At 42.1% G+C, this 27,799-nt stretch overlaps 2 protein-coding genes across 4 annotated transcripts; one reads left to right on the top strand and one right to left on the bottom strand.

Annotated features, from left to right (window-relative positions):
- Positions 1-56: 56 nt before the first annotated feature.
- On the top strand, positions 57-21,520 carry rpap2 (RNA polymerase II associated protein 2). 3 transcript variants are annotated; one of them, XM_063885351.1, is made up of 12 exons: positions 57-986; positions 7,390-7,438; positions 7,639-7,753; positions 8,580-8,678; positions 8,768-8,833; positions 8,932-9,020; positions 9,208-9,243; positions 10,260-11,247; positions 12,538-12,632; positions 13,167-13,247; positions 16,328-16,396; positions 20,905-21,520. In XM_063885351.1, exons 1-12 carry the CDS (start codon positions 683-685, stop codon positions 21,047-21,049), a joined length of 2,136 nt encoding a protein of 711 aa, XP_063741421.1. In that variant the 5' UTR covers positions 57-682; the 3' UTR covers positions 21,050-21,520. The 3 variants fall into 3 exon arrangements, with proteins under 3 accessions (XP_063741421.1, XP_063741420.1, XP_063741419.1); XM_063885350.1 differs by lacking the exon at positions 57-986 and adding an exon at positions 1,233-4,208 and having other exon boundaries at positions 12,541-12,632; XM_063885349.1 differs by lacking the exon at positions 57-986 and adding an exon at positions 1,233-4,208.
- Positions 21,521-23,601: 2,081 nt separating this feature from the next.
- On the bottom strand, positions 23,602-27,507 carry gfi1aa (growth factor independent 1A transcription repressor a). The gene is made up of 7 exons (XM_063885352.1): positions 27,471-27,507; positions 25,855-26,052; positions 25,494-25,697; positions 24,724-25,124; positions 24,386-24,523; positions 24,037-24,202; positions 23,602-23,943 (listed from the first exon to the last, which is right to left on the bottom strand). The coding sequence occupies exons 2-7, from the start codon at positions 25,964-25,966 to the stop codon at positions 23,765-23,767; spliced, it is 1,200 nt and encodes a 399-aa protein (XP_063741422.1). The 5' UTR covers positions 25,967-26,052; positions 27,471-27,507; the 3' UTR covers positions 23,602-23,764.
- Positions 27,508-27,799: the final 292 nt, after the last annotated feature.

The raw sequence follows: 27,799 nt of genomic DNA, 5'->3' as shown, positions 1-27,799 counted from the left end.
TTGACTGCTTAAGTTACTAATATATCTGATACATGTCAAAGACAATTACAAAATATATATTCTGTCTCTAGGTTTGTTGCTAAAATCGCCTATTATGTGGTCAAATACTGCCATCTAGTGGCCAAGTTAGGTATCGGTTTTAATTTAGTCAGTAAGTTACGTTCAGTGTGGTTAGTGTGCAAACGGTAAACGAGGGAGAAAGACGTGCTGTTTCTGTTGCTCGCAATGCACTCGATAAAGGACAATCTGTAAGTAGTCATTTTGTAACTAGGTCAACTATATGTGCTTGGGTTAATTTTAGCATATATATTCATGTTTGTAATGTGTAAAGAGTAATTGTGCATTTATGAAACAACATGTTGTGCTAGCTAGCAATTCTGTGGAGCTTAGCATTGAACTGGTCCTTTGTTGTAGCATAAATTAGATAGCGTAATGCTAGAGTAGGTTAACAATGCAAGTAGATTGAAAACAGATCTTTATTTTGTATTTTTGTATTTTTTGCAGTTTCACAAGAATACTGTGTCAAGTAAACGCTCTGAAAGCCTCTTCAGACTCCTTGGATCAGTTTGTTTAACTCGCTGTCTAGGCTGTGTAGCACCACATATAGCTGAGGGCAGAAGAGTGAAAAGATTAGTCAACACATCAAGTTATTCACCAAGAGCTACATCTCTAACCAGTCAAGATGTCAGATGCACATAACACCCCTCCCGTCTCCCAAATGGAAGTTAGATCAAAGTGTGGATCAGCAAAAACGTCAGCTTCACACCGGTCAAGCAAGTCAAGTGCTAGCATGGCTGCAGTCCGAGCACGGGCTGTAGCTGAAGCTGCCCGCGCCAAAGCCGAGTTTGCCAAACGCCAAATCGATATGGAGGTCGAGAAGGCACGGATTGAAGCAAGGCTGAATGCTCTAAAGCAGGAGGGTGAGGCTGAAGCAGCCCTCGCTGCAGCAAGAGTCCTTGAGGCGGCAGCTGAAGGCCCAGATGACCGTGAGTTGACCACTCCAGCTATCCCAGTAACAACGCATGATCCAGTCAAACGCGTTGCAGAATACATCAAAACTCACTTTAAAGATGAGCCTGAACCTGAGATGGAAGAAAGGCCTCAGCGAGAATCTCAGCCTAGGTACAGTGTGCCACCACCAGTCACTCAGTACACACCTGGGTGGGCTACAGGGACCCCAGCTGGATGGCATCCTCATCGAGCCCCACCTGTCTTTAACATAGGTACCAGAACAGACAACACACATTCACAAAGCAGATCAATGTCCAGAACAACAGAATTCTCAGATCTCGCCACTTACCTTGCACGCCGTGATCTTCTAACCACTGGGTTCAAGGTCTTTGACAACAAGCCAGAGACTTATTTGTCCTGGAAGTCTATGTTTTGCAATGGCATCGAAGGACTAAACCTCAAAGCCAGCGAGGAGCTCAATCTACTCACAAAATGGCTGGACGGGGAGTCGCTTCAACATGCCCTGAGGATTAGAGCAGTTCATGTGAACAATCCAGAGACAGGCCTCTGGCGTCTGTGGCAGCGGCTGGACAAGAATTACGGTTCATCAGAAGCCATTGAGGCGTCCCTGTTTAAGCGTCTGGAAAGTTTCCCCCGGATCTTCTACAAAGACAACCACCTGCTGCAAGAACTCGCTGACCTCCTTCTTGAGCTACAAGCAGCGAAGAACGAAGGCTATCTACCAGGCCTCAGTTTTCTTGATACGTCGAGAGGAATAAACCCCATAGTTGAAAAGCTACCGAATAATCTCCAAGAGGCTTGGATCAAGCAAGGATCAAGATATAAGAAAGAACATAATGCTTTATATCCACCCTTTTCTTATTTTGTCGAGTTTCTGAACAGTCATGCTGAAATGAAAACAGACCCCAGCTTTATGCTTCAAGGCTACAACACGCCACATCCCAAAGCAGAAAAAGCACAAGAGAAGCAGACAAAGATTAGAACACCCATCACAGCAAACAAAACAGAAATCGACACGCCTGATGCAAATGCTTATACACCACCTCTTGATCCAGATAAACAATGTCCCATTCACAAGAAGCCACATTCTCTTGCTAAATGTCGGGGCTTTAGAATGAAGACATTGGACGAGAGAAAAGGTTTACTCAAAGAGCATTCCATCTGCTACAAATGTTGCATATCTACAAGGCACAGGGCAAAAGACTGCAAAGCAGTGATTCACTGTTCAGAGTGCAACAGCAACAGTCACGTGTCAGCACTGCATGCTGGCCCACTGCCCTGGTCAGTCAAAGATCCAAAGACACCTACAGAGGGTCAAGGCGGGGAGCCAGACAACCCACACTACATTGAAACCTCCTCCAGTTGCACAGAGGTATGTGGAAAGGGGCTACAGGGAAAGTCATGCTCGAAGATTTGCCTGGTCTATGTTTATCCAACCAAGTTCCCTGAAAAGAAGAAGAAAATGTATGCAATGTTAGATGACCAGAGCAATGTATCACTGGCAAGGTCTTCCTTTTTTGATATGTTTGACGTACAAAGTGAAGCTCTACCATATACAATGAAGACATGCTCTGGCATAACGAACACCAGCGGAAGAAGAGTCAACGGCTTCATCATTGAGGGGATGGATGGGAAAGCACCTATGCCATTACCGACACTCACTGAATGTAACCAGATTCCGGATAATAGGAGAGAAATACCTACGCCTGAGGCTGCAGCTCATCACCCTCATCTGAAGCCCATCGCGTCTCTGATACCTCCACTGGATCCCTCTGCAGAGATCCTTCTCCTCCTAGGCAGGGATATCATCAGGGCACACAAGGTACGCAGTCAGGTGAACGGCCCACATGATGCACCTTACGCTCAATGTCTTGATCTAGGGTGGGTGATCATAGGGGACGTTTGCCTCAGAGGAGCTCACAAACCCACTGTGAGTTCTTTCAAGACCAGCATACTTGAAAATGGGCGACCCAGTTTCCTCACCCCCTGTGAGAGCAGAATTCACGTCAGGGAGAGGTACACAGACACCTGCCCCCTAGGTGAAAAGACGCAGACTAAGGAGGATGTAGGCAAACTCATATTCAAGCAAACAGCCGATGATGACAAGCTGGCACTTTCTGTAGAAGACCAGACATTTCTGGATATCATGAACAGAGAATTCCACAAAGACAAGGCCAATAGCTGGATGGCTCCACTCCCCTTTCGTTCCACTCGACAGCGCCTGCCCAACAACAGAGGTCAAGCCGTCCATCGTCTAATGTCCCTCCGTCGGACGCTGAAAAAGAACACAGAGATGAAAGATCATTATGTGGAGTTTATGGAGAAGATGTTTAAGAAGAACCATGCAGAACGCGCTCCTCCCATTAGTGCTGATCAAGAATGCTGGTATCTCCCGAGCTTTGGCATTTACCATCCACAAAAGCCTGGAAAAATCAGGATAGTCTTCGACTCCAGCGCTCAATGCAATAACGTATCCCTTAATGATGTGCTGCTCAAGGGCCCAGATCTCAACAACACCTTGGTCGGTGTGCTCATCCGATTCAGACGCGAACCTTATGCAGTGATGGCAGATGTTGAGCAAATGTTCCACAATTTCATTGTCAACGAGGAACACCGGGATTACCTTCGGTTCTTGTGGTTTCAGAACCACGACCTGGATGGAGACATTGCAGAGTTTCGAATGAGGGTCCATGTATTTGGAAATTGTCCATCACCATCAGTCGCCATCTATGGGCTAAAAAGGGCTGCCATCGAAGGCGAGGAAGACTATGGGAGTGATGCAAGGATGTTCATCGAACGCCATTTTTATGTGGATGATGGATTGAAATCCTTCTCTTCAGAGACTGAGGCTATTGATGTGCTGCGCAGAACCCAGAAAATGCTGGCACAATCAAATATACGCCTGCACAAGATCTCATCCAACAGTTCGACTATCACAAGCGCCTTTCCAGATGAAGATCTGGCCACCGGACTACAGGGCCTGGGTCTTGGACAAAGCACACCATCTATGCAGCGTACCCTAGGATTAGGATGGGACTTGTCCACAGACCTGTTCATGTTTCAGGTGACCACCAATGAGAAGCCATTTACAAAGCGTGGAGTGCTATCAGTCATCAACAGCCTGTTCGACCCCCTCGGCTTTGCGGTGCCTGTCAGCATTGAAGGTCGTGTCATTCTGAGAGACATCTCTTCTGATGTCTGTGACTGGGACGAACAGCTGCCAGAAGAGAAGCAAGGTATGTGGGAAAGATGGAAAGATTCTTTAAAGCACTTACAGCAGCTTAGCATCCCAAGGATGTACACCTCAATCCCTTCGTCCGCAGCACAGAGGAAAGAGGTAATCATTTTCTGTGATGCATCCATAAAAGCAGTGGGTGCTGTTGCTTATTTGAAGCTTACCAACGCTGATGGTGACAGTGAAGCGGGCTTCCTCTTCGATAGAGCGAAACTCGCTCCAAAACCAGACATCACCATCCCGAGACTGGAGCTCTGCGCTGCAGTGCTGGCTGTGGAAGTAGCAGAATTAGTTCAAGAAGAGCTAGACATTGATTTGGATGAAGTGAACTTCTTTACAGACTCAAAAGTGGTGCTGGGCTACATCTCTAATGAGAAGAGACGGTTTTATGTCTATGTCCATAACCGAGTAGAACGTATCAGGCGATCCACACAGGTGCATCAGTGGCATTTTGTGCCAACTCATCTGAATCCAGCTGATCATGCCACGAGAGCACTACCTGCTGAACAGCTCTCACTCTCTACATGGCTGAGTGGACCTGCTTTCCTCACAAGCCCGAGGCAAAGTCAAAAACAGGGGAAGCCCTTCAGCCTTGTCGAACCCGACGTGGATCCAGAACTGCGGCCAGAGGTCGTGACCTGTACTACCACTCTGTCAGAAGGTAAACTAGGAAGTGCTAGATTTGAAAGATTTTCTAGTTGGAACATTCTGCTGAAAGCCATTGCTAGACTGCAACACATTGCCAAGTGCTTCAAAGACAGGCAAGAGAATGTCTGTCACGGCTGGCATGAATGTAGCTTGAAGTTTGGTGAAGAACAGTTTCATCGGGCCAAAGTCACAGTCATTCGCGCCGTTCAGAGAGAGATATTCTCTGATGAGTTAAAATGTTTGGAGCGGCATGAGCCTGTAAAGAAAGCAAGCCCGCTTAGCAAACTCAGTCCATTTGTGGACACTAGTGGACTTCTTAGAGTGGGAGGTCGGCTAACAAGAGCACAGCTGACTTTGGATGAAACACATCCTCTTCTTATTCCAGGAAGACATCATGTGACGGAGCTAATAGTCAGGCACTTCCATGAAAAAGTGTGCCACCAGGGCAGACATTTCACTGAAGGGGCGGTTAGAGCCGCTGGATTTTGGATTGTGGGAGGAAAGAGCGGTGAGCAGCACAATCTTCAATTGCGTCACATGCCGCAGGCTAAGAGGCAAGCAAGAAGAGCAGCTCATGGCTGACCTGCCTAAGGACAGACTACGTTCAGACCCTCCATTCACATATGTGGGTCTGGATGTGTTCGGGCCATGGACTGGTCACAGCAAGGAAGACAAGAGTAGGTTACGCAGAGGCCAAAAGATGGGCGGTCATCTTCGCATGTATGAGTATACGTGCCATACATATTGAAATCATAGAATCAATGGACACATCATCATTCATAAATGCTCTGCGCCGGTTCTTAGCGATCAGAGGTGCTGCGAAGCTGCTCAGATCTGATTGTGGGACCAACTTTGTGAGCGCCTGCAAAGAGCTGCAGATTGACAAGAACGGATGCCACAACAAAAACATCGAAACTTACCTTGAAGACAACGGTTGCCAGTGGCTGTTTAATCCTCCTCATGCGTCACACATGGCCGGATCCTGGGAACGCATGATTGGAGTTGCTCGCCGAATCCTGGATGCGATTCTACTGCAACATGGGCATGCAAAGCTAACTCATGAGGTGTTAGTAACATTCATGGCTGAAGTAACAGCAATAGTGAACGCAAGGCCCCTTACAACAGTTTCCACAGATCCAGAGCACCCTGTGATTCTCACCCCTGCCATGCTGCTCACACAAAAGTATGGCACGTCACCAGCACCACCAGGCCAGTTTGAAAGCCGTGACCTCTTCAGAGGGCAGTGGCGGCGCGTGCAGTACATGGCTGAGGTCTTCTGGGCACGATGGCGAAAAGAATACATCAGCGGGCTCCAAGACCGACGGATATGGCGGACACCGAGACCGAACCTACAAGAAGGAGACGTGGTCCTGCTGAAGGATGGTCAGGAGAAGAGGAATGACTGGCCCATCGGACTCGTCAACAAAACCTTTTTCAGTGAGGATGGCAGAGTCAGGAAAATAGAGGTCAAAGTCATGCGGAAGGGCGAACAGAGACTCTTCCTACGGCCTATAAGTGAAGTCGTCCTTCTGGTTTCTAAGGACACTGCTTAAGAGACTTTGAACTCCTTTTATATCCTTTTCAAATATTCTACATAAGTTTGTTTGGGTGACATCCTTAAGATGTCAAGCGGGGAGTATTCTGTCTCTAGGTTTGTTGCTAAAATCGCCTATTATGTGGTCAAATACTGCCATCTAGTGGCCAAGTTAGGTATCGGTTTTAATTTAGTCAGTAAGTTACGTTCAGTGTGGTTAGTGTGCAAACGGTAAACGAGGGAGAAAGACGTGCTGTTTCTGTTGCTCGCAATGCACTCGATACAGGACAATCTGTAAGTAGTCATTTTGTAACTAGGTCAACTATATGTGCTTGGGTTAATTTTAGCATATATATTCATGTTTGTAATGTAATGAAACAACATGTTGTGCTAGCTAGCAATTCGGTGGAGCTTAGCATTGAACTGGTCCTTTGTTGTAGCATAAATTAGATAGCGTAATGCTAGAGTAGGTTAACAATGCAAGTAGATTGAAAACAGATCTTTATTTTGTATTTTTGTATTTTTTGCAGTTTCACAAGAATACTGTGTCAAGTAAACGCTCTGAAAGCCTCTTCAGACTCCTTGGATCAGTTTGTTTAACTCGCTGTCTAGGCTGTGTAGCACCACATATAGCTGAGGGCAGAAGAATATATGTTGATTAAACTGTGTATTTAAAAATAAAACACTGAAAGCAAATAGTTTAAGTCGTTTTTTTTATATACAAATGTTTATAGTTCCAGTCTAAAGGGTGAAGATTCGGTGCTTTTGCAATATACATATTTGAATGTATTTAAATTATTTTATTATTTTTATTTTACTTCAAATACATTTTCCTGATCATACTTAAATACCTTAAGTATGATAGTACTATTCTCAATGGAGTACTTTTACTGATAATGAAGTTCTTTGTACAGTGTTTTATTAGTACTTCTACTTTAGTAGGGGATCTGAAACTTTTTTACTATCTGATTTTAATAATGTAAACATGTTTGTGCGGCAGGGGGGAGACGCGTCAAAGCAATGCCTGCCGAAGAAGAAGAAGCAAGAAGGTGAGAAATGGCATGTTTTACATTTGAAGTCTGTGTTGGAGGAGCCAGATAGAGTTGAGTTTTGTACATTTGCAGACACTTATCATTCAGACTGTACTCTGATGGTTTTCCCCTTCACTTTAATCTCTTTATGGGCAAACTTGTATTTGTATGTCATTAGTAACAGCACTTCCTCTAACGTGTGATCTGTCTTCTGTCAGGAGAGAGATAGTGAAGGAAAAATTGAGGGAGCAGCTTGATCTGGAGAAGAGAGCCCTGAGGATAGTGGAGCGTCTCCTGGAGGACAATGTGGCAGAAGACTTCCTGGTTGACTGTGTAGGTATCATGTCAGTTCACTTTTGTGCTAGATCAACAAGAACTCCAGCACACAGTTCACGCCGAAATAGTCTAGCGTGAGACATCTGCCGGACATTGCCCAAGCTTTGAACAGTCATGCCTGCCATGTCATGAGATATTTCTTCCTGACATCACCCTGTTCCTATGACACTGCGCATCCACTTGAATGTCGATCTTGTAATTTTCTTTGGACTTGAATTTCAATCCAGATTAAATTAGCCTTTTCCTTTGTGGAATATGTCCTAAAACATGGGTCTGTCAACAATAAAAGATATGAACTATGTTGATCAGTAAAGGTGAGGCTTAAAATATTGTCATTGTATTAATGGTGCATTTTAAATGTAATCCCAGGGGTTTCATACATTTAAATGAAATTAGGGCTAACAACTAACAGATTAATTGACTTGTATGGACTCAGCAGGGATAACATTAATATTGGAAATTAGTACACACTGTCTGATGCCAATACTGCTTTTTAATTCATTGTATTTAGAATTATCACCTGGTGGCTGAATGATTTTATTTATTTACATAAATAAAGACATTTCAACCATAAATATTGTAAACATTAATGCGCTAAAAATGTCTAAAACCATCCCCCTCGTGTTAAAAGGGAACATAAGCCCACTGATTTTGTATTTGTTTGTGTTTTCACTGTCAAATACTGATGTGTCATTGTTTGGCTCTCTGTGAGAAGTATTCAATCCAGAACCAGATATCTGTCATGGTGAAAGCCGTGGACTTTCTCTTTTTTTGTATTGTTTAAAATAGTCACATTTGTTTTTATCGTCTCCTTTCTCCGCAGGCGAAGTTCATCACTCCTACTAATTACAAAGATGTTGTGGAGGAGAGGTTCATCGCTAAGATGTGTGCTTATCCCATATGTTCAAATAAACTGGGCAAGGTAAGAGCCTTTACAATTAAACTCAAACATTAAACGTCGTTGTGTCTCTGCTGTTTTATTCTTCCAAACTGACTCTGTTCATTTTATAGATCCCAACTCAACGGTATAAAATATCGACAAAGACCAATAAGGTGTACGACATCACAGAGCGCAAGGTAAGGACTTCATGGATAACAAATTCAAGTATCATAAAGATTTATTTCTCATGAACGGTTAAGAACATGTTATTTTTGCACCTCCCTCTTGTGATCAGTGTTATTGTAGTAACTTCTGCTACAAAGCCTCCAAAGAGTTTGAGCTGCAGATATCCACCTCCCCTCTGTGGCTCAGGCATCATGAGAGGTAGGTGTACTCTTCTATCAACTGATGATTAAATATCATAATATTGTACATACTTCTACTACACACTGTACTACTCTTCTCTGTTGCTGCATAAACACTTGAATTTCCCCACGGGGATTAACAAAGGTACATCTTATGTTATCTTGTACTAAAACTGTGTGTTTTACTTCTTTTAAATCACTGACAGTCCTCCAGAAATTAAATTGATGAAGAAAGGAGATGGGTATGTATCTTATTAAAGATATTATAAAAACAACTAGACCTGTATTTCATATTCCGTGTGTACTTGCATAATCCCACATTGTTCAAAAAATGTTTACACCTGAGCAGACGTTTGCAGCAGCCAAAACATGGATTTTTTTGTTTTTTTATTCAGCGTTTTCACTGGATCCAGTTGTTTTCAAGAAGAGGATTCCTCTGTGAATAATTCAGCTCCTTGTTTAAACTTACTCAATATCTCTACCTTAAATTAACAAGTACAGACCCTCCATCCTATATCCACCAATTAGTGATAAAAGAAACACCGATTTATTTTAAATTAAATTATATGAAGAACAAAATAATCCTTCCTGGGAGAAGTTGACTGAACTGAAAAACTCCCATGATGCTATGCTACTTCACAACATCACCATACTCTGCCTTTTTTGATTAAGTGCCAAAATATTCAATATTATGCATTTTTAGTTTTTACTAAAATATCTCAATAATTTAGAGCAGAATCAACTAACTAATGAACACTTGTTCTTCTATCATTTTCTAAATATTATATAAGATGAATAGATAGATAAGTACTTTATTGATCCCAGTTTGGGAAGTTTTTGCATTGCAGCAGCTCAATAAAAACAAAATAGCAATCCCAATTTATAAAATATACATACAAAATATAAAGTAGGATATTGTATATTTAAGTGTTTGAGGAATGGAATATTAAATAGAATCTAAATGTGAAATGTACAGCGTGGGTTCAAGTCCAGTAGTGCAATAGAAGCTGTGGATGAGAGAGTTCTCTGCCAGCCAGGGGTGAATTGTTATAGAGTGTTATGGCAGTAGGCAGGAATGTTCTCCTGAATCTGTCCTTGTGACAGTGGAGCTTGAGCACTCTGTTGGAGCAGGAGCTCTGCTGTCTGTCCCGCTGCAGGTGGAGAGGGTGGGTGGGGTTATCCATGATAGATAACAGTCTGGTCAGTGTCCTCCCCTCCACCACAAGTCCTATAACAGGCATTCTTCTGTCTTTTCTAGCGGGAGTTCTGGTGAGGAGGTGAGGTTGACGGTGGAGCGTCTGAAAGAGGAGGACATCGAGAATGTTGCTCCTTCAGAGGAGCCTATCAACTCTGAGCAGGGTCCTGATGACCCTGGCCATCCCTTCAGTGAAAGCAGCGACATCGGGCACGAGCAGGACTTTGTCTCCAGCGTGGTTTCCAAGCGACAGGGACCCAGGGTGCACTGGGGCGACCTGCCTAAACGCATGGATGAAGACCAGAAAGAAGATCAAGTGAAGACGGAGAGGAGAAGGAAACAAGAATCACCAACAGAAACTGATGCTGAAAAACAGCCGCCATCTTTAAATACAGACAAACCAAATGGAGAGCCAGAGGAAGAACCCAGCATTGAAGAGGCTATAGCCAAGCTGAATTTGTACAATTTAACTGAGACTCACGCCGCTCCTCCAACTGTTCACTCAACACCACAAGCAGAACACACACATCTTATTGCTTCTGCACGTTGTGAAGACTCATACAGCTCAGCTTCAACCCTGATCCACAGTAATCAGGATGATACCACATCGAACATCCAGCCAGGCCTCAACATCACCCAGGTGGGGATGAGCAAGAGAGGTGCAGCCGGGCTTCGAGATCTCCTTAAACACCACGCTGCTGCCAAACCCGACTCCATCAGGCTCAATCTGCTGGAGAGGCTGAGGAGAACGCTGAAGGAGTGGAGGACAGAGCACACGCTGAAGTTCCTGTACGGCACTGACCACTCACACAGCTCGGCTATTGCTGGTGTTAAAGAAGAAGAAGAAGAAGAAGAGGATAAAGAGAAGGAGGAGGAGCTGGATGAAGACGACCTTGAAGATGAGGATGATGATCGGGAGGAGAAGAGACCGTCTGCTGCGGCTCCAGACTACCAGACGCTGAGGCAGGAGACCCAGCAGGCCATGATCAAAGTCAGGGAGTTCTATAAAGGCAGCAGGAAGGAGGAGGAAGAGCAGCAGCAAGGAAGCAAGGTGAGGGAAGGAGAGAGGAGGGTTGGAAATGAAGGGAGAATCAGTGGCGACATGGAGGCACTATATGAAACCTCTTTGTAAGTGACATCACAGCACTCCAACACATTGTACGTGATAGCCTAAGGGGCGGGACATCTCCAAGAGGTTGACTTATCACAACAGAGCCGCCCAGCTAACCAATCACAGCAGACTGGGCACAGGTGCTGCAGCACAGGCAGTATGAGAAACATAAAGAGCTTTTTGAACATTAAAGCATGGAGACATGTCCCAGTAGAGGCACTACATACTAATATGAACCTGAAGATGAGCATATTTGCCCCTTTAAACTGTAATTGGGACGTAGTATTAATTAAAGTAATAATAAACTTCATCCATGCAGCACTTTTTTAAACAGACTTACAACATGGTTTCACATAAAAACAGAACACCTTTTAATAAACGAAAAAACAGCAACTAAACAGACAAAAAGAGGAGGATGAAGGAAGGATCTCATGGTGTGGGAGGGGATACATAGCCTCACAGATTTGTAAGTAAGCAATGACATTTTTAAATGTTATAGCAACCAGTGAAGGGAAGCCAGGATCCGTGAGGTGTGGTCATGCTTCCCAGTCAGATCAACATTTCTGGCAGTTTTTAATGAGGCAGGAAAGAGACAGTCATCTAATCTGCTAGTGATGAATGCATGGAGAACAGTTTTCAGATGTTTGGGACTTCAGGTTCAGGTTATTTATTAGTAGGTAGTAGTAGGGAGATTGAGTATTCAGATAAAAAGACAAGGGATCCATCCTGAAGCACATTCTAAAAACAACAGACACATCTCTAATAGAAGTACACCCTGCTCTGTCACTTCTAAAAACCACTAGTACAAATGTGGGCATTGGAAGTTAATAAATAAATAAATTGGCATCTGTGGAACTTATTCCTTTGTGCGATAGCTGCTAGAATAAAGCTGTTCTCATATCGCTTTGTTCTACGCTTTGGGACAACTAACCCCCAGCCAGAAGGAAGGAGTTTACATTCTGAGGGTGGGAGTGATCATTCTATAGGGAGCTGGACAACCGCTGTCACTGTCTGAACTCCAGGTTAAGCTGACCAATCATTATGCTAGACCACTGTATGATCTGACTGAGAGAGTTCCTGCTCTTTAAAGGCAGGTTACCCAACCAGGATGTTGAAGAATTGAGTTGAATTGTACCTAAGAGAATGAAATCCTTATCAAACCACTGATTTAACATGTCTGTCTACGCTGATGCGAGTAGGTTTATTATTAAATGATTTTTGATCTCTCAGCAGCTGATGGTCCAGGATCCCACTCTGCCAGTCGTGGACTCTCACGCTCAGCACCTCATCCAGAAACGGATCACAGTGGAGAAGCTCAGCAGCTGGTGTGTGTTTGTGGGGATTTTCTGATTCTTTTTTTTCCAGCTTTTTGCATTTTAAAGTTTCCGCTGCAAAGGAGGGATTGGTTAGTTATCAGTTTTGTATCGGTCAGCAGGATAACGTAAAAATAAACAGACCAATTTGAACTAAACTTGGTAAAGGGTTTTAGTATGGACAAAGGAAAGCCTGTTGAATAAATTAAGAAGCAGATCCAATTCACTTTGTTTAAACGGCGGGATTCGTATGGTCTCCAAATAATCTAAATAATATGTTCCTGACTGGGAAATAATATTGGAATAAGAAAGTCTCAGGAACAGCTATCCACGTGTTGTTTAGCAGCCATGTTGTTCCCACATTACAACTTAAAGCTCCTTCACACACAGGGCGAAATAACTGCCGTGCACTCAGAGAGCCATTCCATGAGTTATCAAGCTGCTGGACAATAGAAGTCTCATTCACTCTCACAGGAATATGTTTTAGTTTACATATACTATGCAGTGTTTCTGTCCCTGTGCCTCATCTTTGTGTCTGTGTTGCAGCCTCAGAAACATTGTGGGTTCTCTGCGTCTCACCATGACTGACGTCTCCAGTGACCTCAACAACCTGGTCAGGACCTTCAGGTCAGTGAAGCACACTCAGATACAGATACAGCGATCCGAAGAGGCCTGAAATCTGTCTCTAAAATGTATTTTTAACATCTTGCAAAAGGCATAAATATGTGTTTATGGGATATAAGGATCAGTACAACATTCTGCATGCCTCCCAATGACCAAATACCACTTGCCTTATTCATGAAATTGAGACATTCCCAACTTTAAAGATGCCTTGTGTGTAAAGTAGGCCTACACTTCATCATCAGATTATATATTTCCTGTGATATATGATTCATCTTAATTAAGACTGTCTTTATGATCCAAGTATTGCAACATTTGGCTTAATATAATTAGAAACATTTTGGTGTTGTTGTCTTTTTGGTGTAAAGGCAGGGAAAACTCATTTGTCTGTAAACCTTTGCAACAGTCTGCTGGCAGCAACAAAGATGGCCACCAATCTCCCTGAGACTACTGTTATAGTCCTAGAGAAACTAAGGTTGCGGTGGAATAGTCAGTATATCTTAGGAAGGTTCCTAACGGAGTGAAATGACCCGGACATACCTCAGTGGCAGCCATGATAAGAGCTGTTTGAATTCTCTAGATGATAGGAAAGGAGCTTTGAAACTTTTATAACCTTTATTATATAATGAGCTTAGGAAACACTGGACCTTCCTTTACGAAAGGAAAGGAGAAAATGCTGTCCCACAATGCATTGCGGCGGCAACAGTTACCATCACACTACATTCGGCCGTTCACGGAAACAGCCGATCGTGACGGAGAAATGTGTATCATGAAAGTTACGGTGCTTATTAAGCAGTTTAAAATGTATGCTGTTACTTAATAAAGGGCTCTTTTTTCAACGTTCAGCACTGTATTAATCAAAAGGAGAAATATGAACCTTTTAACTGAAATGATCAAATAAAGTCCACATTTCAGCGTTTACTGAGCTGTGTGGGGTTTCTGAAACGTTTTAAAACATGTTTGAATTGTGATATTCAAAGTGATAGGTTAAGGCATAACTAGTTTATAATAAACACGTTTGTATTTATTTTAAATATAATCATACATATTGGGATTCATGTGGGTTAATACATGTGGACCGGGGGGTGAGGGGGACAGCACAAGTTTCACTTTTTTTATTTCAATTCCAGCCTTTGTAATGAAGAATATATGTCTCTCTGTTGTCCTCGTTCATAAAGCATAAGCAGCCCCATCAGAGCACGGTGCAGAGTAGATGCACTTTCAGTAGTCCGCTTTATAGAAGCTGTAGTTCCCCACAGCAGACGCACATTAATAACGTGCTTCATCATAAATACGTGGGATAGTGTAAGTTGGATTCTCAAAGCACCACAGTCTCTTTTCCATAGTCCTTTTGAATTCTCCTATCCACTATTCCTTAACCCCGTGATGTTTCACGCAAAGGTCAAGGAATAGTAGACTGGAATAGACGATAGGAGCTGATTTTTATCCTAAAGCTAGCTGGAGTTTGTTTGAACCCCTCAGCAGTGTGGAGAACTGTGATAAGGAACATGGGCGCCCCCTTCAGGACGCATTAAAAAATAACAAGACGTTTTAACAACTCTGTAGCATTTTTAGAAGCACAGCTGTAGTTAATTCATCAATTATGAGATGTTTATATATTCTCTTGGGGTGCTTTCTTTCCATATTCCTCATATTGTTCAACAGCTGGGCTTTCTCTTACAATGTGAAATCCTAATGTCTATTTTAAATAAGAACACGTCACAATTCAGTATTTATTGACCAGGCATTTTGAAATGTGCATTTCTGTCATGTTCAATAGATGTATTGGCTTGCTGTGCAATTTCCCTGTGTTATCATAACACTTGAAGCTCTGTCAAGAAGTAAAAAAAAAACACACTGGCCTGATCTACTTACCAGGTGGATACTGAAGCATATAGAAAACACAGTCATGTCATTAAATACACTTCACACAGTATTGATATGTTTTGTACCAGGCTTCTTACACTCAGCTGAGGTTAAATATGGTTAGACCAATAACATGAAGTCACCAATTTTCAGAAACCAAAACGACGTTCTTATTTCCCACGGCTATAATATGGACGTGTCACTGCAGGTAAAGCAGAGGTGCTTAATAACAATGGTTAGGGTATATTTAAGTAATGCTTAAAAAAGAACAAGCACAGTTTAATTGAAGAAACTACATTGGATACACAGATCACAAATCATGTCTGTAAACACACCATACCCGAAAAGGAGCAGTTAGAAGGCAATAATCTTGTATCACCTGCCCCTTTCTCAAAATAAAATAGAAATAGATGGTCTGTCATAGGAAAATAAGAGAAACACAAAAACGTACAAAAAATACTTAGTTCCCACTTGACAGTCAAGGGAAAGAAACAAAAAAAACAAACACAAACATCACGCAGATCAATGTTCCAACTATAGAAAATTGCTAATTTCCTTTCTTTATTTACGCAGTATATGGAAAGCAACTAATATGCACTAAACTGCACCTCCACTTTATTATCTATTTCTATATTTCAAGTAATGTACGTATCGTGATATTCAGCATCATTGTATATTTCCCTTATATCAAGCAGCACTAATAGAAATGGTATTTAAATTTTCCTTGCCCTGTGTTAGTCAGTATGGCGGTTCTTTAGAACTCTCCCCAGAATGGAACATTTCCTGCCATAGAAGCACTCTGCGTTCCCATTGGCTGGTTAGCATGTTTTCAGCAGCAGAGCTATTAAATCACTGTGCAGAGAGGGCACCTCCACGGCCCTGCTTCCAGGAATTCTCCTTTCTGCTGCCAGAGGCCCCGCTGACAAGAGGCTAACCCAGAGGATATGCACAGCGCTGTCACACACACACACATCACAGCTCTATTACAGGCAGTGTGTGTGGCGCTCGCTGCAGCCGGGGGCTCATTCTGTTTCCCTGTTTCACTTAGCGTCACAATCGGGTGATTTTTGACGCCTGCCTTGAAAGGTTGTTAGAGTTATGTGTGTGTGTGTGTGTTAACCCAGATCCTGAGGTGAGATATGTGTAGCGTATACACACATGACTTTACAGCACATAAATCTATGTTTGACCTTTTGTTTGTTTTTGTCTTCACACTGCAGGTTCAGCAACACAAACATCATCCACAAAACTTCAGAGTGGACACTCATAGCTGTCGTGCTTCTCCATCTGTAAGTTGTGTGTGTGTGTGTGTGTGTGTGTGTGTGTGTGTGTGTGTTAATGGAGTGTGAAGGGGATGAAATGGTGATGCAGTTGTAGAGGAATTTATAGAAAGACTAAACATGATGACCAGAATTTAAGTGCAGTTGTTTCCAAGAAATACACCCATCCAGCTAGTGTGTGTGTGTGTGTGTGTGTGTGTGTGTGTGTGTGTGTGTGTGTGTGTGTGTGTGTGTGTGTGTGTGTGTGTGTGTGTGTGTGTGTGTGTGTGTGTGTGTGTGTGTGTGTGTGTGTGTGTGTGTGTGTGTGTGTGTGTGTGTGTGTGTGTGTGTGTGTGTGTGTGTGTGTGTGTGTGTGTGTGTGTGAGATTGTATTAACCTAGTGTAGCTTATAAAGAATAAGCTCAGAGGTCAAATGAAATGAATAAAGCTGAAATAAACAGCATGTTTTACATTTGAAAGACGAAAGACATGAAAGTAAAAAGCACCCTTTAATGATAAATGAAATGGAATACTTTAGTATAATTAGTGTTCTGCCATCATTTTATACTGAGAACACCCAATGTTTAATTTTCTGTCACTAGGATCTTAACAATAAAGAAGACAGAGTTTGGTGGCATGGGGAAGTATCATGGAATTAAAGTTCCTTCAGTGTTCATCGATCCAGAGGTTTTTAGGAAGAAGTCTGAACTCTCTCAAAACAAGCAGCCCAGATGATCTGAAACCAGTAAAGCAGATCGTCTTCAAAATCAGTGATTCCACAACACTGCTTGGACTTAAACAGATCTCTGCTATGAGCAACACAGAGAGATCTGCTGCTTAACCTATATTAGAATATTATTGATCCCAAATTGGGAACTTATTTTGTGTACAGGCATTAAAATCTTTAAAGGTGGAAGAGAGTATTACATAATAAAATAAAATGGCAGTAAAAACAAACAGCAGCAAGGCTATGTACATATCTACAGTATGAAGGACATGAACCACAAAAATACTCAATATAAAATGTTCTAGATCATTTTCCACAATATATTACAGTAGCAGAAAACATATATACATATGGCAGTATATGAATTACAGTTATTTAAGTAGCAGTTATGCCAAAATGTTCATGGTTAATGTGTCTCTGGTAAGGTTAAGAAGGTTTTTACCAGGAGCCGAACTACCCACACAGGCCCCTTATTTCCAAAAGAAATGGACACAGAAGTTACCGGTAAAAACAAGGTAAAAAAATCACTTAGTTATTAAAAGTGTATCGTAAAAAATGTGACTTAAAGGTGAGTATACAGTAAATGTAGGGCCCTTCTAGCAGACAACTACAACACTAGGGGATAGGTCGCCATTACAGGCACAATCAAAGAAACAGATGCAGAAATCTGTCATTTAGGTCCCTTAGTTTGAACAATCCTGGACACATCTGGGAAAAGCAAGTACACAACTCAACAAAATATGTAGTCTAGTTATTTTTAGACATTTTAATACTGAAATGTTACCGTTTAATATATGGATGCTTAAATCAAAGCTTCTATTCTTCATCCAAAGAAGAAAACTGTCCCATGTGACTGTAATTCCAGCTTCAGAGCTTCATGCTGCTTTAGACGAGACCCTTTAGTGTGTGTGTGTGTGTGTGTGTGTGTGTGTGTGTGTGTGTGTGTGTGTGTGTGTGTGTGTGTGTGTGTGTGTGTGTGTGTGTGTGTGTGTGTGTGTGTGTGTGTGTGTGTGTGTGTGTGTGTGTGTGTGTGTGTGTGTGTGTGTGTGTGTGTGTGTGTGTGTGTGTGTGTGTGTGTGTGTGTGTGTGTGTGTGTGTGTGTGTGTGTGTGTGTGTGTGTGTGTGTGTGTGTGTGTGTGTGTGTGTGTTGGCAGTTCATGGACAGTTCCGTGCTGCTCCCGCCTGAGTACACACAGACTCCTCATAGCCTTATCTCCACCTGATTGCCCCCATCCAGATCCGTGATCCAGGAGAGAGAACACACACACACACACAGAAGCAGCCCTTTAAACACACTCACAGTTGAGTTTGTATACATCCCAGCTCTTTAAATTGCTCTGCCTGGGAAAACTTTCACCTGATGCCCGGCTGACTCTGATTTATGACTCCAACACTGGCCCCAGGTCAGTTTGCAATAACACAACAACATGATATACTGAGTGCTGTTTACTTTGGGACGGGTTAGCCTTTATTGGAGAGTCACAGTTTTGACAGGGGAGACGTGTAAAAGGTCCGAGGCTGGATTTGAACCTGGGTCCTCCAGGGACTGAGCATGGGCCGCTAGTTTTACCAGGTGAGGAACATGGCGGTCCACAACTCTATGACTTTTAATGCATGGGAGCCTCAGGACATTATAAAATGGATTTATTACGTTTTTTTGTTGGACAAAATAGATTTAGCATTATAATCCAACACAAATGCTGGTAATGGGATGTGCTGATGAGACTTTTTCAACCTATCTGAGGGGGAGACTTTGTGACTTTACTCGATCGTAGGGCTCTTGTGACGTTGAAAGATAAATATTAAAGAGGCCCTATGATGTTTTGGGGGGTTTTCCCTCTCCTGTATAGTGTGTTACATATGTTTTAGTGCATATAAATGGTCTACAAAGGCTAAAATCCTAAAGTTCCACCCAGACGGAGTGTGTCTCCCACACACTCCCCCTGCTTAACACCTTGGACTCTTTTGTTTACTTCTGGATCTTAGTGACATTATGATGCCTCTATAGGATAACACATTGTTTGTGATAGGCTAAGGAGCGGGACATCTCTAAGCGGTTGACTAATCCCAACAGAGCCAGCCAGCTAACCAATCAGAGCAGACTGGGCTCTGGTTTTAGACAGAGGGTGAAAAGAGGTGCTGCAGCACAGGCAGTATGAGAAACATAAAGAACTTTTTGAACATTAAAGCATGGAGACATGTCCCAGGAGAGACACTACATACAAACATGAACCTGATATGAGCAGAATAGGGCCTCTTTAAGTCAGTAGAAGCTCAATTTAACCCTTTTTTTAAACACAGATTTTGTCTGATCTATGTACCCCTTAATAACCTAAAGTCATTACATGTAGTAGCATGACGATCCACATGATGACTACCGTCCAGATAGTTGTGTTATCCGTTTTTGATAATCGTCCCTTTTGGAAACATTTACTGTCGTTGTCAGATGTCCCGCTGGTTCTCTATGATTCCAGCTTCTCCATCCTCCCATTCCTCCATCATGAATAATTTGGTGGCGCTCTATCTGTCTGCTGCACGGCAGCTGTGGGGCTAGTCTGGCCTCTATTGTTGAGGCCGGCTGAATAATGGATGCTCCCCCTGCAACACTAGACCCCGGGGTGAACCGGAGATCAGGCAGCCTCCACACAGGTAGAGAGGACAGGGGAGGGAGGGGAGGGACGGGTGTTGGAGAGGTGACGGAGATCAGGTAGAAGGTTGCAAGCTGGATTTAGAGCTGGAGGTAAACACTTTCTGTGCTGATTTAGTTTACATTTTCTGTTCAAATGTGACACTGTGCAAGAATGATGACACTCAGATGCTAATCATGTTACTCCTCATCAGAAATACTTACTTTATCCCTGGAGAATATGGGTTGTGTGATAGTTGGATCCCTTTTTTCGCATACATCACACGTCCTCTGTTTTTATCCATTATACTGTCTTGTTTTTGTTTTTTGTTGTGTACTTTGTACGGGGGGGGGGGGGGCACCTCTAAGTAAAATGTATTATTATTATACAGAAGTGTCATTCAACAATACAATTTGTTTTTAGTATTTTCATTTATTTTTATGTTTTAGTATTATTTATTTATCGTAAATACTTTTTGTATCCACTCAAAATTATAATTAAAAGATATATATTCAGGAGAAAAAAAACCTCCACTTTTTTTCTGATCTGGTCTGGAACTTTAGGTTATGAAGAACAAGCTGGGAAACATCAGTTGAACAGCTTTAAAAAACACTCATTTTACTGTCAAACTGTTTGGTTTTTTTCAGTAGATCTAATCATCCATTTGATTTGGAGAGGAAGGGACCTCCTCCTCTTCCTGTCGAGGTTTTTGCAGTATCTGGGTTTTGTGTTTTCACATGTAGATAATAAATCATGGTTAAAGAAACCTTAATATTGCTGCTGCAGTCCCCCACTACCAGGACACTGAGGAGTCATGACAATCTGTAACCTGGTTCAATGTGAAGCTGGAACGTGAGAAACCATGATACTGATGTGCATTTCAACACCACTGTAAACACTATGGTACATGTGGGCAGTGGGCAGAGTTGTGCCTTTGCTGAGTCAGAACTAGAACCCAGCTCAACCACTGTTTTTCAGAGATGTGATCAGTGCTTTAGTCATGAGATATCTGTATGACTCAGTAAACCAGTTTCCTTTTTTTGGACGTTAGCCATATTTAGCACTTAATATAGGTTTAGCTATTGAAATGTGTGCTAAAGAACGTTATTGTTATTATTAATGTTCCCTTTTGTTGCAGAAAATGCATAACATGAAGTGTGATTGAGTATCATTTTGTGTTGCAGGTTGTCCGAGGTGTCTCTGGGGGTGCGGGAGGCCCTGCAGACGGCAGCGTCAGCAAAGTATCTGAACACACTGATGGAGGAGCTCGGGCTGCAGGACCAGGACCTGCTGGACTTAGTGTGGCTGTTTAAAGCCCCTGCACACTGACACACACACACACACACACACACACACACACACACACACACACACACACACACACACACAGACGTATTAATAATAAATACTGTCTCAGGATCACTGACTGGATTATATAAATGTGGGTATCCTGCATTTACTATCAAGTTTGTTTTCATAAAATAAAACCTGATTATAATTATTTTGTAACAAAAGCTTATTTTTTTTACCAGATCTATTTACTTCTGATCTAGGATACAGCAATCTGCAGCTTTAGAAGTACATTTACTTGAATTCTGCACTGAATTACAGATGTGAGATTATTTCTTTTCATGCCATTTTAATCTTCCACTCCACTATTCAGAGGGTTCTGCTTTACTGCTCTACAGTCATCTGACTGTTTAAGTTACTTTATAAATTAAGATTTCTGCACACAAAACAAACGAGGAGCTTGAAAAATGTAGCTATTTTAAAACAAGACAGCACTGCATTAAGACATCATTATATTGCCAGAGGGATTTTTTCAGCAAGAAGTGTATTCTGGTGACTTTCTAGTTTTCCTTTTTCTCATAATAATAAATTCAGGATCAATTCTTCAAGGTCTAATCTTAAATTGAGCACCCTCTGTCTTAAAGAGGACATATTCTGCTCATTTTCAGGTTCATATTTGTATTTAGTGCCTCTCCTGTGACATATCTCCATGCTTTAATGCTCAGAAAGCTCTTTATTTTTCTCATACTGCCTGTGCTGCAGCACCTCTTTTCACCCTCTGTCTGAAACCAGAGCCCAGTCTGCTCTGATTGGTTAGCTGGGCGGCTCTGTTGTGATTGTTCAATCGCTTAGAGATGTCCCACCCCTTGGAAAATTAAGAAAAAAGTGTTTACGTGTTTGCTTTCGGCGTGTGCCCTCGTACCAAAATGTTTCCTGTAAAATGTTTAAGTGATGCCGGGAAAAACATATGTTGTGTTGTTTACGTCTGCAGCGACGTCTTGTATACGGGCGTCATGTTCTCGTGAGAATTGATATTTCTTATATACAGGATCAGCGCCACAGTATTGCTACAGTTTTCTAGAGAAGTAAACAAAAGCGGACACACTACAGGAAAGGAAACCCCGAAAAAGCAGAAAAGAGCATATATAATTTTCTGAAATTAAACTAACCATCTGTTTTTACAAGTAAATGAATATTAATCAATGGACCAAAATTAAATTGATCCATGTTTGCTGCTTCTGACATTTAAATATGTGCTGCTTTATTCTTTTGTTTTCATTTAGTTTAAACACTTTGGAATCTGATCATTTCTGGCAGCATTTCTCACTTTTATTTCTTATTTATTTACAAACCAAACAATCAATAGAAAAAGAAAATCTGCAAATAAATGTATAATAAAAAAAGCATTAGTTATAGTATGATACAAAATAGTTGAAAATGTGTTACTTGCTAACAATAGCAGTTACATCCTGCTTTTATATTGATGAATTATTATTAACTAAGTAATATAATAGCAAAAAGTCCCAGGGTTCTTTTGTGCATTTTAGCTTCAGTACATTTTTATGATTACTTGCATACCTATACTTGGATAAAGGATCTGATTACCCCCCCACCGCTGCTCTGCAGGCTGTTATACTGTTGATTCTGTCCAGCAGCATTACAGTACAGCATGTCTACAATCTGTGGTGCGATGTGTGCAAATCACATCCTTGAAGTTTTAGAGCTGTGGATGTTTAACCTCTGCAGAGCCAAATAAATCACACCCAGCTTTCCCCCCGAAAACACCATGTGGACACGCTGCTTATGGAGCCTGTGCTGCAATAAAAGTTTCTCAGACTTCCTTCACGTGGAGCTTTATGACACCCTAATGACGTTTGTTATATGGGTATGTTGACAATGTGTGTCTGAAGATATTTGGTTTTGAGCAGGTGGCGCACGCAGCAAAACGTTTTTCTTTTTAAGAGAGGAGATATAACTTTGTGCTGTCATGCAGATTGGGGATGTGATTGATGGCCTGCTTAGATTAACACCGCTTCTCGTTTCTTACAACGTTCCTACAATCTGTGGATTTAACATTATTTTAAAGAGGTTATTGTCCAAACCTTAAAAATGTCTGCATGGTGTGGACTGAAAAAACTGAAACGTTGACTTCATTTAAATATATGATGTCAACAGATAACACTCAACTGTATTAAGATGAAAATAATATTAAGTTTAATATAACATTTCAGGTTCAACTTAATATTATTGCTTTCAACTAACCTGAAACAATCATGTGGAACTCGTTGACATAATACATTTAATTGAAGTCAACGTTTCAGTATGTGAGATGCTGTATAATAATTTGAAAACAGAATAAATGTAGAAAAGCTGGAATTAAAGGCTTGTCAATTCCAATTTTAAAAATAAAATAAAACTGAGCTCGAAAAATTCACGTTTAGTCCCTGACATATCGGCCAAATAACAAAGGATTTATTTATATATTTTTTAAAGTAATTTCAGAAAACATAACAAAAGAGCATCATCCTTTTTTAAGCATTGTTTACAGCCTATAGAATGTCATACATGTCAATAATAATGTAAAAGCACACTCGATAAATAAACGTTTATTTCCATGAAATCATCAATAATAACTCAGGCTAAATAATCAACTACATTCAACATAATACAGGCCAATGCAACAAACAATAGAATAAAAATAAATCATGACCATATAAATAGAGTACAGTAAAGTGCTGAAGCATGGAAGTCTGCTCATTTGAGTCCGTGCTGCGTCTCCTTGTGCCTCCGCAGGTCCACCTTCCTCTGGAAACCCTTCCCGCACAGGTCGCAGCCGAACGGTTTGAAGCCTGTGTGTTTCCTGCTGTGCGTGATGAGGTTAGAGCTCTGACTGAAGGCCTTCCCACACACCTGACACTTGTGCGGCTTCTCACCTGCAGCACAAACGAGATCACACAATAAGAACGTGTCCACATAGAGGCGTTTTACGCACAATGAGGCATTTAATTTGTTATTGCAGTGTTTACCTGTGTGGATGAAAGTGTGTTTCTTCATGTCTGACTTTTGGTGGAACCTCTTCCCGCAGTACTGGCACGGATAAGGCCGCGTGTCCGAGTGGATGAGCAGGTGCGTGGACAGTGTGGAGGAGCGCTTGAAGCTTTTCCCGCAGATTTTACAGCTGAAGCTCCTCTCCTTAAAAAAGAAAATGCACCATGTCATGGTGGAAGGCTTTAAATACATAAGATTTATCTGCAGAAAAACAGTAAAACCGCAAAAGTGTGAAATGTTGTTTGGAAATATGCAATCTGGGCCCTTTACGCACAGTATGTGGGCCTTGAGAGTTATAGCAGATTTTACTTCCAGCGAGAGGCCTACCTGCGAGTGAACTGCCCTGTGCTGATCCAGGCTCACTGCGTGTCCGAAGGTTTTCCCGCAGATTCCGCACTCAAACGGCCGCGTGCCGCTGTGTGACCGCCGCACGTGCACCTCCAACCCATGAGGTGTTGAAAACACCTTTAGAAGAATACGGTGATTTTTAATTCGACATTAAACTTAAAAACTGCGGAATGTATTCTGATCACACACTTTGTACGTGTGGAATGACATCTGTATTACATTTTGGTACAATGGTTACTAATAAAAAACGACTAAAATAATTTCTAAAATATCAACAATCTCAAAAAATAATAGGACGGATGTGGTTTTGGGCCTACCTTGGAACATTTCATGCATTTAAAGGATTCACTGGACTCGATGTTAGAGCAGACAAAATCATTTTCAGACTTGATTTCCGCGACGCGAGGTTTCTGCTTAACATCCACACTCAGCTCGTCCCCGTCCCGCATCCTGCACATCTGGTGGGCCGTTGAAGGAAAGTGCTGGTAGCATCCGGAGAGCGGGCCCCGCTGTGCGTAAAGAGTCTCTGTACCGCTGTCCTCTGCACCGTAGAGGCCACTGGGTGAGTGAAGCTCTCTGTGGCCCTGGAGGTGGCGATGATATGGCCCCTGGACCAGATGTCTCAGCTCCGAGCCCGAATACGCCGTCCAGGAGCAAGGAAAGAGCGGGGAGTCGAAGTGGTTCCCGTCATCTGCTGGAGTGCAGCATTTCTCGGAATCTGGAGAATAATATAGAATTAATGTGAGTGGACAATCGTATTTATAAGTGATGATTTATTAAAGGCTTGTGTCCCTCTTCCGACACCCAGAGAGTGACAATATATTTGTTTTGGTTCCCCTTTATGATAATCCAAAATTACCAGGATATTAGGGCAACGGTGCTAAACATTTTCAAAACATTGTACCCAATCATAACGCGGATATGGATTCATGACAACTGTTACAAATTATAAAATGAAATTGTATGTAAACTATCGTGTCTAAAAGATCACAAGTCAAATGGGACAAACACTAACAAACGATGCTTTGTCTCTTCTTGCGTTTAAAATCAATTCTAACAAACAAATCTGAAAAACATATCCACAGACCTGGTGAGGAGGATGGGGACGGGGGACGCCAGTAATCACAGTCAGAGGATCGGTCACACACACTGCTTCCGCAGCTCAGCGGGGAGCTGGAGGACAGCGACCCCGGGGAAAGCAGCCTGGCCCCGGGGGGCAGCCTGTCAGCGCCGCCGCTCACATCCTCCTTCAGCTCCAAAGTGGACTCAAACTCCGCCTGAGATTTGGTTTCTAGTGACAACAGAGGAGAGCAATGGCAGTTAATGTGCAGGATAGGGGGAAAACATATACTACGTCGATGAGGACAACATATGGATACATTCCACGGATCGCTCTTTTTTGCGTTATTCAATCATTTCTGTGCGTAATTACGCACAAGTGAACCTACCTGCGCACACGTGTGCCAGAATCGTGTCCAGCCTATTGTACTCATCGTCCAGGTACCGGGGCTGGTGGTAGCTGTGGGCCCGTTTACTCTTCACCAGGAAAGACCTCGGCATGTTTACTCTCCTTCAGTGTTTCGCTGCTGCGTCTCTGAAAATCCTCCACTTCACTTCACCCTCTCCACGCCGCTCTGACTTTATCTCTGGACAGATTGCAACACAATTGGTTGACAGGCGAGACTGCGTTGGGATTTTGGCCAACTATTACGCATGCGCAGAGAGAAGGTATCGTTTAGCAGGTGCTGCAGGGCAGGTGGCCAAAAGTGCGACCCCCCCCCCCCCCCCCCCGAATGATCCCGGTAGAGATGGGATCCAAGAGGGCTTGTTGTATGTCTTTATACTAAACTGACAAAGGCTGAATCATAACAGGAAGTTTACAGACATGTTTTATTAAAGACTAAAACCAAACCTGTTGAACTTAAATGGATATAGTGTGCTTAGATTAAACGTTAATCATTTCAAGTATGATTTTTATATTTTTATCACAATGGAGAGTGTTTTTAAAAGGGAAAACCTAATAAAAATGTATGACATTTGTTCACACCCAGAAATATTTTTTTTCTATAATAAATGTCCAATTGGTGTCCACAAATGAACAAGTTTTTTTCTAAACCTCAGAAAATAATGAATGTGTAGTTCTTTATTTGGGATCACAGTATTCATAACATTTTGACAGTCAATCTTTTTCATTGACCCAAAAACAGCAAACAAACCAACGTATAATAACTTAGTAAATAAACAAGAAAAGAAATAAATAAAATAAACCAATAGTAATAAATAAATGAAACATTAGACACGGGGTGTTTTCAGTGTTAAGGAAAAGCAAACAGCAGGGATTATACGAAAGCATGATCAAATTGGTTTTCCTGAAGCTTCACGGAAAAGGTGATTCTTTCCATCCTAAATATTTCCAGTATTATGTCATGTCTGTTCAAATTCATTTTATTTAAAAACCGAGATTGAATTTGCGCTTTAGAAGCAGAATTGACAATAAAAACTTGGCAATTCAGTCTCATCGAGCTAGACCATTGCCACACGTGCCGGTAACAATATATTAACTGAATGTTTTTAGACTTTTAAACCTGTGGATCTGTGCGGACAGAGAGGCTGTGCTGCATAATGACCTATTTGTTTGGCTGCTTGTAAAGTGATCCTGTTAAAGAGACGCGCACGGGCGCTCCGCACACCAGCCTGCTGCTGGGGAGCTGGGTATCCCTTTACAGCGACACTGCTTCAGCCTTATTGTTTTACATCATTAAAACCCCCTCCCCTATACTCAGACGCAATTAGGCTGTCCACTGAAAGAAATGCAGGACTGGATACTTAAGTGTCAGGCGGAATACTGAGAATAAGATAAACTGAATCAACACAGAGTTTTCCAATCTGTCACAAATCATAGCGAAGGTTTGGGCTGTGTTCAAGGTCAAAGCAAAGCGGCAGAACATCGATTTTTCTCCCATGTGGGAACAGGGGTTGTTTGGTGCAGCTGCAACAAGTGGCAGAGCTGCAAGCAGAGCGCAGATAGCCGAGCCATAAAGCTGAACACATGTCCCATACTCACTGTCTCCCAGCACACTCTGCCCGGAACTCTGTCCACAATCAGGCTGAATGTCTAAATATCCGCACAGGCTGCAGAGACACACCACAAACCCCCCCCCCCCCCCCCCCCCCCCAATACTGGGATTTTAAAGATGTAATTCTTAGCCATATTAGCAGACAGCAATTGTTGTCCCACCAGACATCAGTTTTCTGTATTAATAGAATTTTAGTCTTGAGCGAGAGAATTCTTAAAGCTAAAATCAAATTATCTCTACAACAAATGCTCCATTTTATTCTATAACCTCACATCTCATGAGACTCACAACCAGATATTAAATAAATGCTTTTCAT

Source organism: Eleginops maclovinus, chromosome 6 (genome assembly GCF_036324505.1).
Source record: "Eleginops maclovinus isolate JMC-PN-2008 ecotype Puerto Natales chromosome 6, JC_Emac_rtc_rv5, whole genome shotgun sequence".
NCBI lineage: Eukaryota > Metazoa > Chordata > Actinopteri > Perciformes > Eleginopidae > Eleginops > Eleginops maclovinus.
This window is presented reverse-complemented; position numbering and strand designations above follow the sequence as displayed.